The 16,828-nt window shown below is 41.2% G+C and overlaps 1 protein-coding gene across 1 annotated transcript in view; it reads left to right on the top strand.

Annotated features, from left to right (window-relative positions):
• Ryr3 (ryanodine receptor 3) overlaps positions 1-16,828 on the top strand; it is a 522,546-nt gene that overhangs the window by 151,981 nt on the left and 353,737 nt on the right. The window contains exon 2 of the mRNA XM_041678998.1: positions 13,449-13,568. Within this exon, the coding sequence (XP_041534932.1) occupies positions 13,449-13,568 (120 nt within the window). The remainder of the gene's footprint in view (positions 1-13,448; positions 13,569-16,828) is intronic.

The following is a 16,828-nucleotide window of genomic DNA, read 5'->3' as shown; positions in this document are numbered from 1 at the left end:
ATCCCTTGAATCACGTATATTGCATACTAAGAAGCATTTTTTTGTGTTGAGCATATAAATAGCTACCTGCAGATGAACTATGATTACAAAGCTTGCCAGAAACACATTTACTTACAAGTCGCACATGTCACTTAACACTGTGTAATAGTGTTCATGTATTTTCCCCACTTTTAAGAAGGAAGACTAAAATTTCTTTCCTTTTTGCTATATAGGAAAAACTGAGGTGGATGGATATTAACTTAGTAACATATTGAGGTCTACTAGCTCCTGCCACTGAGAAAGAAATGTGTTCCTGTCAGAAGTAGACTTTAATCTGTTTCTCTATAACTGTGAACAGTTGGGTTAAGTGTTTTGAGACTTTAGTGTCCCCAGCTATATAGCTCTTTATTTTCTTTAGGGATAGAATGTTAATCATTGATAATAGTTCTACTTCCTCTCATTTGGAGTTGCCAGAAAAAATCATTCACAGTTATTGTGGAGCAGATTGAGAATAAATTGAAAAAAAAATGATAAGTTGTAAGACGTAGATAGAGCTAGGTATGTTAGAATATGTAATGACAATTTGTTGGTGGGCCAGATAATGGGATGGTTCAGTGCCTGTTCTAGGTTACTGGATTCAGGGATATCCAAGAGGGAGATAAAACATTTCTGGAAGTGTTTCTCAGAGTGTTTATAAAAGGGATTTGCATTGAATTAGGAGGTATAGTTTAGAAGACCCATGCTGTAGTAGGGTGGATAGACATCATTCAGTGGGTACAGGGCCCAGATAGAACAAAGGGTGGAGGGAGAGCATTTCCCCATCCTGTCTCCTTGAGCTGGATCATCTGTCTTCCACTTTCAGACTTCAGAACTCCTTTATCTTCAGACTTCAGACTCCAAGATTTATAGCAGCAGCTTTTGTCTTTCTGTCACTTGTGGCCATCATAGCACAAGACTTTTTGGCTTCCATAAATACTAGTTTTGTGATAAATTCATGTGCACGCATCTCCTATTGGTTCTGTGTCTCTGAAAACCCTAACACAGCAAAGTTTCTGCTTTAAACTTCTGTCCTAGAGTGAATTTATGATCCCCTAATTCTGGCAATGTCAATGGGGCATTAATTGCTCCTGATGATTCACTTCAATCTGTCAGATCCTCTTCCCACCCAATCCCTGCCTCCAGGGAAGAAAGAGGAACAAAGGAATCAGCCTTTGTTAACAGTTTACTTAATATCATAGCTTTTGGTGAACCACAAGCCAGGGGTCAAGAGTGGCCTAGGGGTGTGCGGCCTCCTTGAAGGAAAAATGGTCCAATAACTGATCTTTCATCCACTTTTTGCCTTTTATACCCAGAATTCACTCCTTGGTCGCTGTTACTCCACACCTGTTTCACGATACCTGCTATCCCATGCTGATTATGTCTTGATACTTTCCACTGTGTACCATTCAGGAGGAGAGTTCTTAACTATGGCCTCAGCACAGACTCCCCAGAGACTCCCATCCATTTGCAGTGGGCTTGGGCCCAGGCATCCATAGATTTCTTCGAGTGTTTCAAGTGACTCTTGTGTTCATGTAGAGTTGAGATCAATTGCTTTATAGAAGGCTCGGATTAATTCTTTATCCTGTAGAATCATCAAATGAGAAATTGCCATGAACAGAAAAAGTAGGATATGAAAGTTATATCTTCTGTCCTTCCTCACCAAAGTAAATCAAGGGTCTCCTCGTTATCTAGGGCTTTCTTTTGCATCATGGTGTAAGATACTGTAATTTCCATAAGCAGTACAAAATATAAGTATTTTTATGGTTCTTGTAATGATGGAACAGTGTGGATAATCTGTGCTTCTTAGAGACCGGAGTGAGCACATGGGAAGGGCTGAGGGGTAGCAAAATCCCGTTTCTGTGCAGCAGTGCCTATGTGCTCACCCCAGAAGGGCCAAGATTCTAGAAACAAGACATCTGAACCTGAACCCAAGACTTTGTGGAGGGGATCATGTATCCATAGATAAGAAGTGTAATGAAGTCATGGTCATCTGCTTTTGCAGGTACCATTCAAGCCTGAACTGTGGGCATCTTGGCTACAACCTTTAGAGTCTTTGCTCTTAATCTGTACACTTCATAAATCTCCTGGGATTGTTCTACAGCTGTAGGTAGTAAAAATTCCCCCCACCCCCAAACAAGGTTTGAGGTTGTAATTATTATAAGCAATAGTTCAGTCAGACATAGCTGTATTTAAAGAGGGGAATCAATAAGGGATCGCTTTCATCCTTCTTTCCCTTCCGCACCAGGATTTGGGGGAAATTCCACTCTTTTACAGAACGAACAAAGAATTATACTTAATAAAATTGAGAAGCCCTATATTCTATGCTTTTAGTTTTATTGATTCTTTTATTAGATTTGGATCTGGCCAAGAAGTCTAAGGACTTTTACAGCAGGGCAGGTATATATTGTGAACTTATACTTTCATATATATATGTGTGTGTGTGTGTGTGTGTGTGTGTGTGTGTGTGTGTGTATGCATATGTATAAATGTCTTTTGTATGTAAGTATATATGTGTATATATATATAAATTTTTATTATTCTTCTCATAGATTACATTCTAACCTCAGTTTCCCCTCCCTACATATCTCCCAGATCCTCCCACCTCCCCTCCCATCTCTCCCAAATCTCCTGTTTCCCTTCACAAAAGAACAGACATCCCAAGCATATCAACCAAATACATTATGAGCCCATTCTTAAGACAAATTACAGAAACTTTATGCCATGGCTTGTGATCAGCAGCGAAACTGTGAGTGGTGAAGAAAAGAGAATCTCCATGGAGTTGAAAGTTGTGTTTTCATTTGACAAAGGTTTAGAAAGCTGGATTGTTTGTATGTTATTTAAGAAAGCAAAACTGTGCCCACTCAATAACACCTCTTTGACTCCATCACTGCCCCAACCCTACTCCACAGTAATGGAAGAAACTGAAAAAATTAGCATCACTGAGTATGTGGAAAGTACCAATTACACAAGAACTTGAAACACACTCTTGACAAAGAAGCCTTGGTATGGTGAGAGAAATTTGAACTTTGAAGATATAAAGAACTGAATTTAAATAGTCATTTAGTAGCTTTGAAACATTTTTTTATTCAAGGGATCAAGCTGAGCACAGCATGTACTAGGCAATCAATGGATACTCAATAAAAAATAATGAAGGAATAAAAGCAAGAGCCATCCAAATCTAGACAGTCATTTAACATACCTGAGCTCAGCCCTAAGTGTCTTTACCTATAGAATGGGTCTCAAGGTAACTATTTTGAAGAGAGTTTTTAGGATTAGAAAAATGCAAAATGTTGGAAATAATGCTTGGAAGGGACTCATTACATTTGAGCTTCTTGCTGGTCCATCCTCTCTGGACTTGCTCTTTGCTCACTGGTGTGTGATATGAGGAGACTGCTGATTTGCAGGCTTCATGCAAGGAATATGGCTCACATGACCCTCAACTCTGAACTTCAGCTTAGAACCTAGAAATCAAACACTGAGCCCTGCTTTCAGTTTAAGGAGAAATCCTATCAAGAGAGATGGGCTTTCACTAAGTTAGGTGGTGTCTTCATGTCGTGTGAATGGCGTTTAAAGTAGTTCCTGCTTTGGGGTATTTTTTTTTTATTGAGAAAAGGAGAAAAAAAAAACAAGTTTCCACCTCCTCCCAGCCTCCCATTTCCCTCCCCCTTCTCCCCCCCCCCCCCCCCCGCACTCCTCTCCCGCTCCCTCTCCAGTCCAAAGAGCAGTCAGGGTTCCCTGCCCTGTGGTTAAGTCTTAGGTCCTCCCCCCTCCGTCCATATCTAGGAAGGTGAATATCCAAACTGGCTAGGCTCCCACAAAGCCAGCACATTAAGTAGGATCAAAACCCCATGCATTTGTCCTTGGCTTCTCATCAGCCCTCATTGTTCGCCATGTTCAGAGAGTCCAGTTTTATCCCATGCTTTTTCAGTCACAGTCCAGCTGGCCTTGGTGAGCTCCCAATAGATCAGCTCCACTGTCTCAGTGGGTGGGTGCACCCCTCGTGGTCCTGACTTCTTTGCTCACGTTCTCCCTCCTTCTGCTCCTCATTGGGACCTTGGGAGCTCAGTCCAGTGCTCCAGTGTGGGTCTCTGTCCCTATCTCCATCCATCACCAGATGAAGGTTCTATGATGATATGCAAGATATTCGTCAGTATTGCTATAGGATAGGGTCATTTCAGGTTCCCTATCCTCAGCTGCCCAAATGGGACCTACTAAAACTGAGAAGCTTCTGTAAAGCAAAGGACACTATCACCAAGACAAAAAGGCAACCTACTGACTGGGAGAAGATCTTCACCAACCCCGCAACAGACAAAGGTCTGATCTCCAAAATATATAGAGAACTCAGGAAACTAGACTTTAAAATGCTAATTAACCCAATTAAAAAATGGGGCACTGAACTGAACAGAGAATTCTCAGCAGAGGAAGTTCAAATGGCCAAAAGATACTTAAGGTCATGCTCAACCTCCTTAGCGATCAGGAAAATGCAAATCAAAACAACTTTGAGATATCATCTTTGGGGTATTTTTTAATCTACAGCTTTTTATCCAGATTTGACTCACCATTCTGATCTACTCTTTCTCATAACCATTATTTTCATTCATGCTTCCCACAGGCCAGGTATTTGGCATATGAGAAACCAAGATGGTAATGAACAGGCTGTAATCCCCTCTGAGCATAAAGTATCTGGAAAGGGCAGATTTAAAAACAAAATCTACCTTGCAGCATCGAGGTGTAAATTCTTAAGAGAAACATGCACTCACGGTGGCTCAGCCTGGGGTAGAAGAGGTGTAAGAGAGCAATAGATCCAGTGTCCCTGTGCTCCTGTCTCTGACTTACTCCGGTGCCTCTGTATCCCAAATGAGTCACCATCTCTTCAAACTACTGCCACCCAAAGCCTGTTTGAGCCAATGCAAGTGATATTTATCCTCTTAGAAGGTCAGTTCTCCAAGAGTGGGCACCTTGCTATCACGTTTTCTGCCAAGTCTCTGACCACAAAACACAGTCTAATACCTTACAACTGGTATAAATATTTCTGGAAGGCATACATGCCTTATATCTGAATATAACTGGAAGAAGTGGTGATTTTTAAAGACACTTAGACTGGACAAGGTAATTCACAGGATTTCATGTATCATTAAATAATGAAAACAAGTCCTTCCTGCCACCAACCTGTTTTCAAAGTTTTAGCCATCTGAATGTCAACCCACAAATTTCATTACAATCTACTAGTCATCAGGTATCCTTTTGGAAAAGGCCAGTGATCCACAGCTCCTAGATTTTGTATGGAAAGCTCTGAATGCTTTGTTCTTGCTTTCAAATTTTAAATCTGGCTATAGATTAGTGAAATTATGCACAGAGTATTCGCATTGCCCCACAATTGGAGATTATGATTTCATTGGCCTATTTGTTTGTTTGTTTGTCTGTTTTGGTGGGGTTTTTTTTTTGAGACAGAGTTTTTCTGTTGTTTTGGAGCCTGTCCTGGAACTCTGGTCTTGAACTCACAGAGATTGCCTCTTTCTTCCAAGTGCTAGGATTAAAGGGGTGCACCACCATTACCTGGTTCAGTAGTCTTTTTCTATCAAATAGTAGAGTATCAGAAGAGTATCAGAAAGTACCTTGAAGCATCATACACAGAAAGAATCTCAGTAACTGCATTATTTCCTAGAAATTAAAGTGGATGCACAGCAGCCCATGCCCCATAGCATACGTACTGCTAGAAGATCTCTTAGAAGGTGGGTAGGTGTTATGAAGAAACCGTATGACCAAGAAAAAACACTGTGCTTCAGCATGGAGCCAATGATAACACTTAAGGAAACCAACTGAATAAGTAGCTCTGATAACATACAAGGGCATCTGTCATTACATTACAGTTTTATCAGTGTCCCTGGATAGTGACACAGTATAGAGGTGGATACTTTTCTGCCTACAAAGTCACTGATCACAGTGCTTAGCATGAAACAAAGTGCAGACATGCATTTATGATATGAAGTTAAGGTGACCTCTCCACACCTCTTTAAAAGACTAAGGTCAGGAAATGTTAGATCCAGAGGCCAAAATTTTTCTGTCATGGCTTTATGCCATTGACCTTCACTACCTCTGAAGTTAAACAGTATGTTGTGACTTGCTGCGATATTATAGATTTATCCTATTTGTTTTTCCCTGTGGATAGTGTGTCTAAAGCAAGAAAGCCAAGAAAGAAATCAAAGTAGTATGTTTGGGTAATAGATGTGGTTATTAATCTCTTGCGTTTTGACTGAGAGATAAAGAACTATTCCAGTTTTCAATGTTGACTGCTGGATAAACTGTGAGACTAACAGATACCTCCATGTGACCTGGTAAAGGAGAAGAGTCACAATAAGAAAAAAGTAAAGAGAATACCAACAAACACACCAACCTAGATGAGAAAAGGCTCCCAAGGTCTCAACCTTACACAAAGAACTACAAGAAACTGGTTAAAGCTGGGAGCAGGAGAGGTGGTCCTCCCCAAGGAAGAGCACACCAATGGCTGTTCAGTGGCATTCAGCCCTGAAAACATACATAATGTTACTTGTAACATTATATGGACTCAATGGATTATAATATTACCAAGAAGGAGACTTCATAGAAAGAAAAGCACTTCTAGGACGAGTTTTTGAAGCCCTACTTTAGAATTGGAGAAGAGAATATTGAGAAGCTTATCAAAGAGACTAGAAGGAGCAGCCCTTGGATAGAAGGAAGAAATAATGGGTGTTGCCTACGCCATATGAGCAAAGTATTAAAGAGAGAAACTACATCAATGCTGTCTGCTGTCACCCGAAATTTGCATTTTTATTGTAGTTTGCAGCAGTCCAGGAGTAGTAAGGAGTCAGAGATGGGTAGTCATCCCCAACTTTGAACAGATTCTAAAACATTAAATCAATACCAAAGGGGTACTAAAACCAAAACCAAAACAGACAGAGCAATGGCAAACTCTCCAATGCTGCCACTGGGAGTATTGTAAATGCTGTCTCTTAGCCTTGGAGAGTGGAACACGGAACTGGTTATCCCTCTCCAATCTACAGTGTCTGTTTCATAACTTGTAAAGAGGTCTTAAGAAAAACTGAAAGTCTTATCAGTCTACTATGGGAGAAAACAGTATCTTAAAACTTTTAAGAGGGATCTTTATTAAGCAAAATTATGCATAAAATATGGCATATACATGGCCAGTTATTCCAGAACACACAGCTTTCTTATTGACTTTACAATGTTTGAGCTTTTCTGTGTAGTGCCAGGTACCCTGCTAGGCACTATGAATTCCCAGGCACACGAGTGGTGCTTTGCCAAAGATATTAGAATGAAATGAGGCAAATAGAACACAGAAGAACCTGCCCATTAGTCCCTGTAGGATAACCCATGGATGTCTAATTCTAAAACTGCCACTTAGTTATCATTTAAGAGATACTGTTGGCAAAGCTCTGAATGATTTCACACATGTCTGTGCATGAACTTAACCCGTAGCAGTGACATCGTCAGTTCTGTAAAACAAAGCTCGATGTTCAAGAAAAGTCGGGAGGGCACACCTTCCCTTCCAAGGCAATCAATGTCATGAATTTATCTTTGCGGTGTTAGCTGCCCTTAGATGTGAATCATGAGATCTGCTGGCCCATGTTCCGTCTCACATGTCACTGCTCACTAGCCTCTCAGTCCTGGTCATGCACACGTCTAACTATAGGGCTGTCAACAGCCATCTGATGAGCTACCTGAAAGAGGGCTGCCAGCCATTTTGTTTCATCCCAGAACATTCTTTCACAGTGACCCAGAGGGAAAGATGACCTAAGTGCCTGCCATCAGCCCCTAGATGGTAAATGTGACACTATTGTCTCCACCCTTGAGCTTCAAGCTGGGAGGCAAGAGAGAAGCTGTGGAGATAAAACAGCTAAGCCCCATCATTTTCAAGTTCTGAGTCTTTTGGAGAGATGATTACTTTGTCAGAGAAGACCAGTGATGATGTGAACTCTAGAGACTGTCCTTGTTCAGGGACAGTCACTCAACGCTACCATCAGCTGAGCGTGATGAGAATAGCTGGTGCATGTGAGCTTCATAGCGTGAAGGGATGCTGACATATAATACACCCTGGATGTTCATCATGTTTACCTTTAATGAAGGTTTGAGGCTGATGGTCACTGTTTCCAGAGCTGTAATCATTGGACATAGGGCCTTTTTTTATTGGCTTTGAGTTCTCTGGCACATGTACTCTGATTTTATTGACCATTGTTTGGTATTAAAAGACTGAAATCTTTCTATTTTTATCAGTTCCATCATTGTGATACTTAGAGACAGACAAGCATGAACTCAGATGTATTGCTAAGGTCAGTCTCTGGTGGCCAAGATCCAGTCTGGCATCACACTAAGGTGACTCTTAAACTCTGAGTCTGCCATTTGCAAGATGTGTAGCACTAGGCAACTCATTTTACCTCTCTGTTATTGACCTGTTTATCAAATACAAAACATACTAACAAATGCCTCGTAAGGACGGAACTATCGTCTCGTAGTGAATAGTCTCTATTATAAACTATATAATTGATAACATTGACTTTTGCGGTCCCTTTTGTCATTTTCTCTTTGATGCTTAGGATTAAACCGAGAGTTACCCATGAGCTACATGTTCCTCTTTTAAAAAATACTTTTATTCATTCTGTGAGAATACAGTGTATTTTTAACATCTTCAGCCCCCCCCCTTCCCCCAGATTCACTCAACTTGGTATCCTTATTTTTTAAAAAACCCACTGAGATGAATTTGTGTTTCCTCTTATATTCCTAAGTGTAGGGTCATCTACTGGACTATGATTAACTGACTATGGGCCACACCCTTATAGAAAACTGACTCCACTACCCCAGAAGTCACCCACCAACTGTCCATAACTCCTCAGTTAAGGATAGAGGCTCATGAACCCCTTTCTATTCCATACTGGGATGTTGAGTGGGTTGAATTTGTATGGCAAATTTGTATGAACTTGTTCAGGCAGCTACAGCTTCTGTGAGTTCATCTGTACTGAAATCGTATCAGGTCATGAAGAGACTGTCTTTATCTGGCCCTCCCAAAGCACTAGCTCTTACAATTTTTATGACCCCTCTTCTACAATAGTCCCTGGAGTATGAGCAGTGGTGACAAAGATGCTCCACACGGTGAAGATATAAGTCACATAGCACATCCTGAAAGCTTGGGGGTGGTTGAGAAATTCAAAGGAAGATGATAACGGGCTCCACTCTGTGTGCAATCCTCATCTTTAGAGAAGAGGCAAGAGGATGTAGAGATGAAAAATTCATGGAAGAAGGGCAGAATATCCAGAATAGAGTAAAATATGAGAATGGATAGCATTTGACAATAATATCTTAAAGACCCTCTGGGCTAGATTTGTCTGGAAGACGAGGCAGTTGGAATGAGGGAGAGGGGAAGCTCACATGTGTGGAACTAAAAGAACCAGAGTTGGACTTGTTTGAGAGAAGACAGGGACCATTCTCATGGTCCTAAAGATTCTGTGTCCTGGGGACATGTGAGTCACAGCTCTCACACATAAGGACAGAGTGGGGGTGATAAAGTTCTTATTGTCTGACTCGACCATTGCTGATGACCCCAAAAGCACGTGCTCCTCTTTCCTTTGTTTTTCTTTCTTGGAAATAATAGGTGTGGTTATTTGTTCTTGCCTGAATGGTATCTGTTTTGATTTCTACCCCTCATTCAAAGAGGGAAAATTTACAGTTTTGTTCCAGTGAAATCAAAGTTGAAAATACGTTACTAGGAAATCCTATAAATTTATACTGACACATAATCTGAGTTATTTTTCTATAAAAAATTCTCTTTCCTGAGGTAGATGAAATAACTGGCTGGGGGTGTTTTCTAGAAACTTACAGTCTTGATCAAGTTGAGCAAGACTTGGAAGGAAGAGAACGAGAAAGTAAACACAAAACAAACCAACAAAGGGAGAGAAGATTGGGTTTTCAGAATGGAATTCTCTAGCTTTGGATTTGAGAAGTGGATCATTCTCAACTGTGGCCAGAAAAGTTTATGATAGTGTCTGACTAAAGCGTTTGGAAATAATTAGGTCCCCGTGTCACTTCAGACTCATTATGCACGTAAACTTTAAAGTGACTTGGGATGACAGCTAAAGTAAAGCAGGAAAATCCCACATGCTGACCTTTCACCCTCAGTTCCATTATTGCAGCATTAATGGATCTTGCCTCGTAAAACTTTGTATCTTCAGAGTAGCCTAGCAGAATGCTTTGTCATTGGAAGGGAGTCAATAACTGCATGCTGAACTCATGCAAATAACTTTGCTGGGCTTTCTGATTGCCCTTAAAAGCCAGATAAACGATGAGAGAAGTGACGAGGATGCTGGCAGCTTGCCAAAGATGCTTTAGAGGGTGGCAGTCATGTTCCCCCAAGTGGAAAGGACTTTGCACATGAGTAGGAGAGCAATGGTCTGAAGTTGGCATCCGGGTGTGTGAGAAGAATACAACCTTCTGGGGTGCTAGAAGCAAGATGTGCAAAAGTGTGCAGTCTCCAAGTAGGGGGATTTCTTTATAAATGATATCCCTGGATGGTATTTGGATGCGAGGAAGAACAATATAACAATGAAAGAGAGACAAGTAAGTGGAGGGAAGAGTACAGACTAGTGCAGGAACTGGATAAATTAGGAAAGGCTGGAGACCGGAGAGATTTCTGATCTGTATTTTATTAGTAAAAGAAATTGCTCATACCATTGCTCAAAATGGAATTCGGCGCAAAAGTTTGAGCACCGAGCACTTGATGCCTCCAGATGTCTGCCTGTGCAAAGTTTTGCAGATAATGGCTGCTGCGTGGAGTTTCAAAAGCAGGTGCAGGCAGCCGTGCCAGCTGCTGTCTACAGCCAGGTCAGCGCTGAGCATATGGCTCTAGACAGAACGGAAAGGAGTGAAGTATGACGGGGGCTGGAAGTCCCACACGCATCTGCAAGTCACCCACACTGCCCGCCTGGGCATGGTTTGGTGTAAGACTGCTTTTTCAGCAACTGGGTGTTTAACCAAATGGTTATTCTTGTTGGATTTGTTTAATCCATTTACTTTCTTGGCATCCTGTGTTATAATAGTGTGTGTGCATGTATGTAGGAGGAAAATTTCTGAGGACCAAGAGACCCTAAGGCAGCCAGAACAAGGTCAAATTACAGGGATTTATATACATTAGAGTGGAAGGGAATGAAAAATTGGGTATTGTAAAGAAGCCCCTGAAGACCAAGATTGAAAGAGTAGATTTGCCTAATTTTACTGCTTATGGAAAATCTGCTCTATAACCACTTTCCTACTTTTTTCAAATACCTATTTGGGGGTTGTTTGTTTTATACCAATGAAATGTGTGTAGATAGGAGATAGTTAACTATGTTTTTAGTGCAGGCTGTAATTAGCATTTTTCATGAAAGCATTAGGCACTTGGAAGACCATCTCCTATATTACAAAGCATTTAACTTCTATGACCCCTTCTTCCCAAAGCAAGTAACCTCTTAGTCATTTTGACAACTGAGTCTATTCCCCTGCTGCCAGTGTCCTTCAGAAAGATCACACCACTTCTGGCTTATATACAGTCTAGAGGGAAAAGCCACCTGGGGGAAATTTTTATTCTCTCTAGAGATTTCACTGAGCCCATATTTAAATAGCAGTGATATTCTGAAGTGTTTTTCTTTCCACTCAGTAAAAATGAAGATCATAAAGTCTGACTTCACTGTTCGGTGTCATAAATTGATGACAGACTCAATTTGATAATAGACAGTAACATTTCAGTGATGCAATATAACTCTCTTCTTTCCGAGTCTCCTCCGCATTCCCCTCCAGCTTGTGCCTATTCACACTGCCCTGTAGCCCCTCACCTATCGCAGGTTACCATCTATAGACATCTGCTACTAGTGACCGTGTTTACATTCCTCAGGGGAAGACTGGAAGACTTCTTTTCTCAATTAACTTGCATAGTATAGACTCTATAGTATAGTAAAAAGGTTCACCTTGATCTAATGTGTCTTTCCAATTCTCTAAGAGAAACTGAGACCTAGGAGACTTGAGGGAAAGATAAAGGAGCTAATGGCAAAATGGATGCTCTACCCTGTTGGAGGGGGCTGCTTGTTCATCCCAGCCACCCAGAATCAAAATAACAACATAGAAACTGTATTAATTAAATCACTCCTTGGCCCATTAGCTCTAGCTGCTTATTGATTAACTCTTACATCTTAATTTAACCCACCTCCATTAATCTGTGCATCATTCGAGGTCAGTGTCTCTGCATGTCTGTCTTCAGCGGAGGCTCCATGGCTTCTCTCTGACTCCTCCTCCTTTCTCCCAGCATTCAGTTTAGTCTTTCCTGCATAGCTCTGTTCTACCCTATCAGGCCAAGCCAGTTTCTTTATTCATTAGCCAATAAAAGCAACACACAGACAAAAGGGCCTCCCACACCACTACTTTCTACTTGCTTCTAGTTTGGCTACAGCTAAAAATCTTTCTGACGTTGGAAATCCAAAGTCAAGAGCAATATATGGGAGAGAGACCGTAACTGCCAGATGGAAGAGCAGAGATGAAAGATGGGAAAGGAAAATGTTTCAACTAGAGGGAGAGTTCTATATGAAATGTTATATTATTGTCAATGGAGGTATGTATCCATTGCACAACCATTGGCAAGAACAGTGCCATATTAATCTCTGGAAATTCAGGAGGGTTGCTTTGGTGAATACTATATATGGGGAAGTCCTGCTAGAGAATCCAGACACATTTTTCTGCTTGGATTTCAATTCCTCTTTCCTGTTTGGATCTCTAGACTTCTGTCAACCTTCTTTTCCTATAAAATTGATTTTCTGTATAAAATTCGCTTTCTGTGGCCTTTGCCATCTTTCATTTCTCTTTTTCAGCATGTGAACTTCATTTATTCACTCCCTATTAACCATACATGCTACCTCTTCCTCAACCCAACATGAACTTTCTCTCCACTCATCTTGTCCACTCTGATTGCTTCTGTATTTTCTGTTCCCTTCAACCACGTCCTAACTGTGCCCTTCACTTTTGAAAAGATGTCTTTGACTCATTTGTAAATTCACTCAGATTGTGAAGTTTTATCTTCATATAGATCGTATATGCCAGAAGTGAAGTACATGATATATGGGGGGGTGTATGTATATATGTGTTATTACATCTCCTATTGTGTGTGTGTGTATGTGTCTATTCCATGATCAGGTTAAGTATCTTTTATCTAATCAACATGCTTAGTACCAGAAGTGTTTTGGATTTCAATTGTTTTTTTAACATATGTTTTAACATATCATATCTTGGGGGAATAGATCCAAACTTAAGCATGCACTTTAACTAATTATGTGTAAATGTTACACAGGAATGGGATGATGTATTCTAGGTGGGTACGAGGCTGCCCCACCCCTCACACTCTGTGTCTCTTCTCCTGGCAGGAGGATGAAGTGGTACTCCAGTGCATAGCAAACATCCACAAGGAGCAGCGGAAGTTCTGCCTGGCAGCTGAAGGCCTTGGGAATCGCCTGTGCTTCTTGGAACCCACCTCAGAAGCCAAGGTGAGATCAAGGGCCTGTCCCATACCTTCTCCTGCTGGCTTCCCATGTAATCATCTAGGGTAAGCATTTCTTGGAGAGGGTGACAAAGGAGAAATTTGAGATGATGCACTTGTTTTTCCAAGGGTAAATTTAAAATAGGAAGATTTAAAATATGCCTCCATCAGCCCAGGAAGTGCTGACATCAGATCCCAGAGCTGATAAAAAAATAAGAGAGGGGAGGTGTGTTTATCTGTCAGAGTTCTCTAGAATACCAGAGAAGCCTGGAGCTGCCAGCGCTGCCTGGGTTGGGGATCTCTTGGTACTTCTAGGTTGCTGTCTTGGATGTTGTTAATTTTTAGAAATCTGGGTCCCTGTTCAGTACTCTGAGTTGTCATTATATAGCTACAGGGACTCTCGGCTGTTTGAGCCTGTGGTTTACAGTTAGCACAGTTTTGATTGGATTGAGATTGTTGCAGCTGCCTGCTGTGACCCAACAGTAGTGAGGGCCATTTGCTCTGATACCTTGCCTGCATGGAGACATGTAATCTCATGTCTATTGAGCTGAGCTTTCCCCGCAACATGTCCCAGTATGCTCAGGATTTTGAAAGCACGTTTCAGTCTTGTCAAAACCTGTATGGTCAGAGTTCTCCAGAACAATAAAGCGAGAAGCTCAGATAGATGGGTGAGGAGTTAGAGATTAGCTTGAAGAAATCGTTCACAGTCCATGGGACTCTGGGTGAGCTTCCAGGCTGTAGGAGCAGAGGCTTTTCTCTGGGAAGCCTCAGGGGCAGTGAGCAAGGCATAGCCAATGACCTTTACTTAAAGTTAACTGACTACAGATGTTCATTCCAGCTAGAAAATGACCACGCTACTTGATTAAATGGGTCAGGGAGTAAAGGTTCCTGCCACTAGATCTGACAACCCGAGTTCAGTTCCCAGGACTCATATGGTGGGAAAGACAGAACCGGTTCCTGCAAATCGTTTTCTGATGGCATTCATGAGTCCCTTGCCTCAACACAGAAAAATAAAAGTAAAAAATATTTTGATTTAATGACTATACTCTGAGCTAACCAACACGCAACCTGTTATTATATCTCCTAAGGTCATTTCACCTCAGCACTGTTGCCCCTTTTGGAAGCACACAGCCTGATTTTGTGTGGCAGAAAGAAAGATTGTGGATTAGCCGCTGGATTTATAAAATCAGTTAAAGCCTTAGATTAAACTTGACTTAATTATGAATTTTCATAATTCTCTGGTTCTGTACATGTGATGGTATTTAAAATAGTCAAACCTAAGTCAGATAAGTGGGGAAAACCACACTTTGTGACCTAAGAATGCTTGTATCCTCCGAATAGAAAACTGTCGAGATCACTCATTAATGCATTTGGAGGTAAGAAAACACCCTCCCTAGCTCCCATGTGACTAAATGATTATTCTTATCTTGATTTCGTTCTATATTTGAGATAATGACTGAAAAATCATCGAGACACAGCATATTGTGCATATCTCTCCTGTCAAAACTCTTCTCCAGCTCGTCCCTGCCATATGCTCATCTGTACTCAAAGTGCATGCTTTATGTATTTGTCTTTAATAGTTCAACCTCTTATCAAATGTCAAGTAATCTTCACAGGTTTCTTTAAATTATATATGTGGTTTTATTGGTTTAGCTTCCTAGAATAATTATTCGGGCTCAGAATTCACAGTATCTAGGGGTATGAATAATGACTAGGAACAGTTTTCCTGCGAGGACTTGTTACAGTGACATTTCCACTATCATTGTGTGTCTTATGTATGTAGCATGAGGGAATATAAGGGAAATACTCACTGAGATTTTCTGGGTGGGGAGAAACAGGGCAAGTTCATGGAAAAGAGAGAGTGGACATTCAGAATTTCCTATCACCATTCTGGAGAGCAACCTGAGAGATGACCCCATTTTCTAGGAACTTCATTCTGTCCTGAAATCAAATATGACTATGTACACCTTTCTGTCCACCTCTCCCTCTTCTTTGCACTCAATTGGCCCTCTTATCCCCGCCACCTCGTTTCTCAAACACTTCTGCTGTTTTAAAGTTCTTGGAAGATAATGTAGGTCATGCAGCAAGGTGAGAGGCTGTGCTCCCCAAAATGGCACTGAGAATGAAGCGCAGATATCAAACACAATTCTCATCTGCCACCTACGAGTCAGCCAGGGCCCTTGAGGATTGCTAGCCCAGGATATTTTGAGCCAGTTGACACTCAGAGGGATAAAACTGAGATGAACTCCAGGGGAAAGAAACACTTCAGAGAGAGAACTGAGATAGGCTATTCAAAAGACAGTCTCAGTGTGTGAGTTCTGAAAAACGAGAGAACTTGTGGAAGCAAAGAGTGAGAGGGTAAGAAAAGAAGGAACAAAAGTGAGACTCTAAGCACATGATGCAGATGTGAGACTCACCTAACATCCAGGAGACCTTTTGTGGCTGATGCCTGCGTGCCATTGCTGTGATGGGCTCCAAATCTGCTGGTTTTGACAGATAGGAGCATAGCCACTTAGCTGCCCTTACAAATAAGCACAGGCCCAGGAATTAAAGGGAACTTGCTTGTAGGGATGACTCAGAACCATAAGCAGAAACCAGGAAAAAAGAAAAAGAAATGTTTGCTTTTTATTTTCTCAATAATACCAAATGTTTTATTTATTGAGATTTTAAAGTAAAGTTTGCTTTCTTTGGCACTAGGATTTTAGTGACTTTTCTTTTCTAATCCTTCATGTCATATTGTATCAGATTGGTTCCATAGGGCTCTTGAGGAATAATCTTTGATACTGCTTAACATTCAATCTTATAAGACACTTTGACTCTTTTTCTCAGAAGGACATAGGACCAGAATCACAGCCTGCCATCTTGGAAGTGTCAGTCACTACTCTTCTGTAGATAGCCTTGTAGCAATGCAGGTCAAGGGATAGCATAACTCACCCTGGGTTACTGTTCAGGATGCAAGAGAAGAGGTCCATGGCAGGAGAGAGCTACAGTGATTTAAAGCCTTATCCATCAAAGGAGCCGATAGATCTTGTAGTAACTCCACACACATAATGGACATCGCTAGCAAGAGTCCCTACACCTGAGAAATTACAAAGATGGGGCCTCCCATAAGATCTTGATCATCTTCACAGTCCAGATGCAGTCTGTCCATTGGGATCACTTCCATAAAAGGAGTTCCCCTGGCACACCAGTTTTATCAGATTGCCGCAGGAGCATAACTAGAGGTTACCTCGGGTTCAAATGAATGAGAATAGATTCCCCACAGCA

Source organism: Microtus oregoni, unplaced genomic scaffold (assembly GCF_018167655.1).
Source record: "Microtus oregoni isolate MIOR12 unplaced genomic scaffold, Mior012 000031F_ref0000149, whole genome shotgun sequence".
NCBI classification, from domain to species: Eukaryota; Metazoa; Chordata; class Mammalia; order Rodentia; family Cricetidae; genus Microtus; species Microtus oregoni.
Note: the sequence above shows the minus strand (reverse complement) of the source record. Positions and strands in the feature narration are given on the sequence as shown.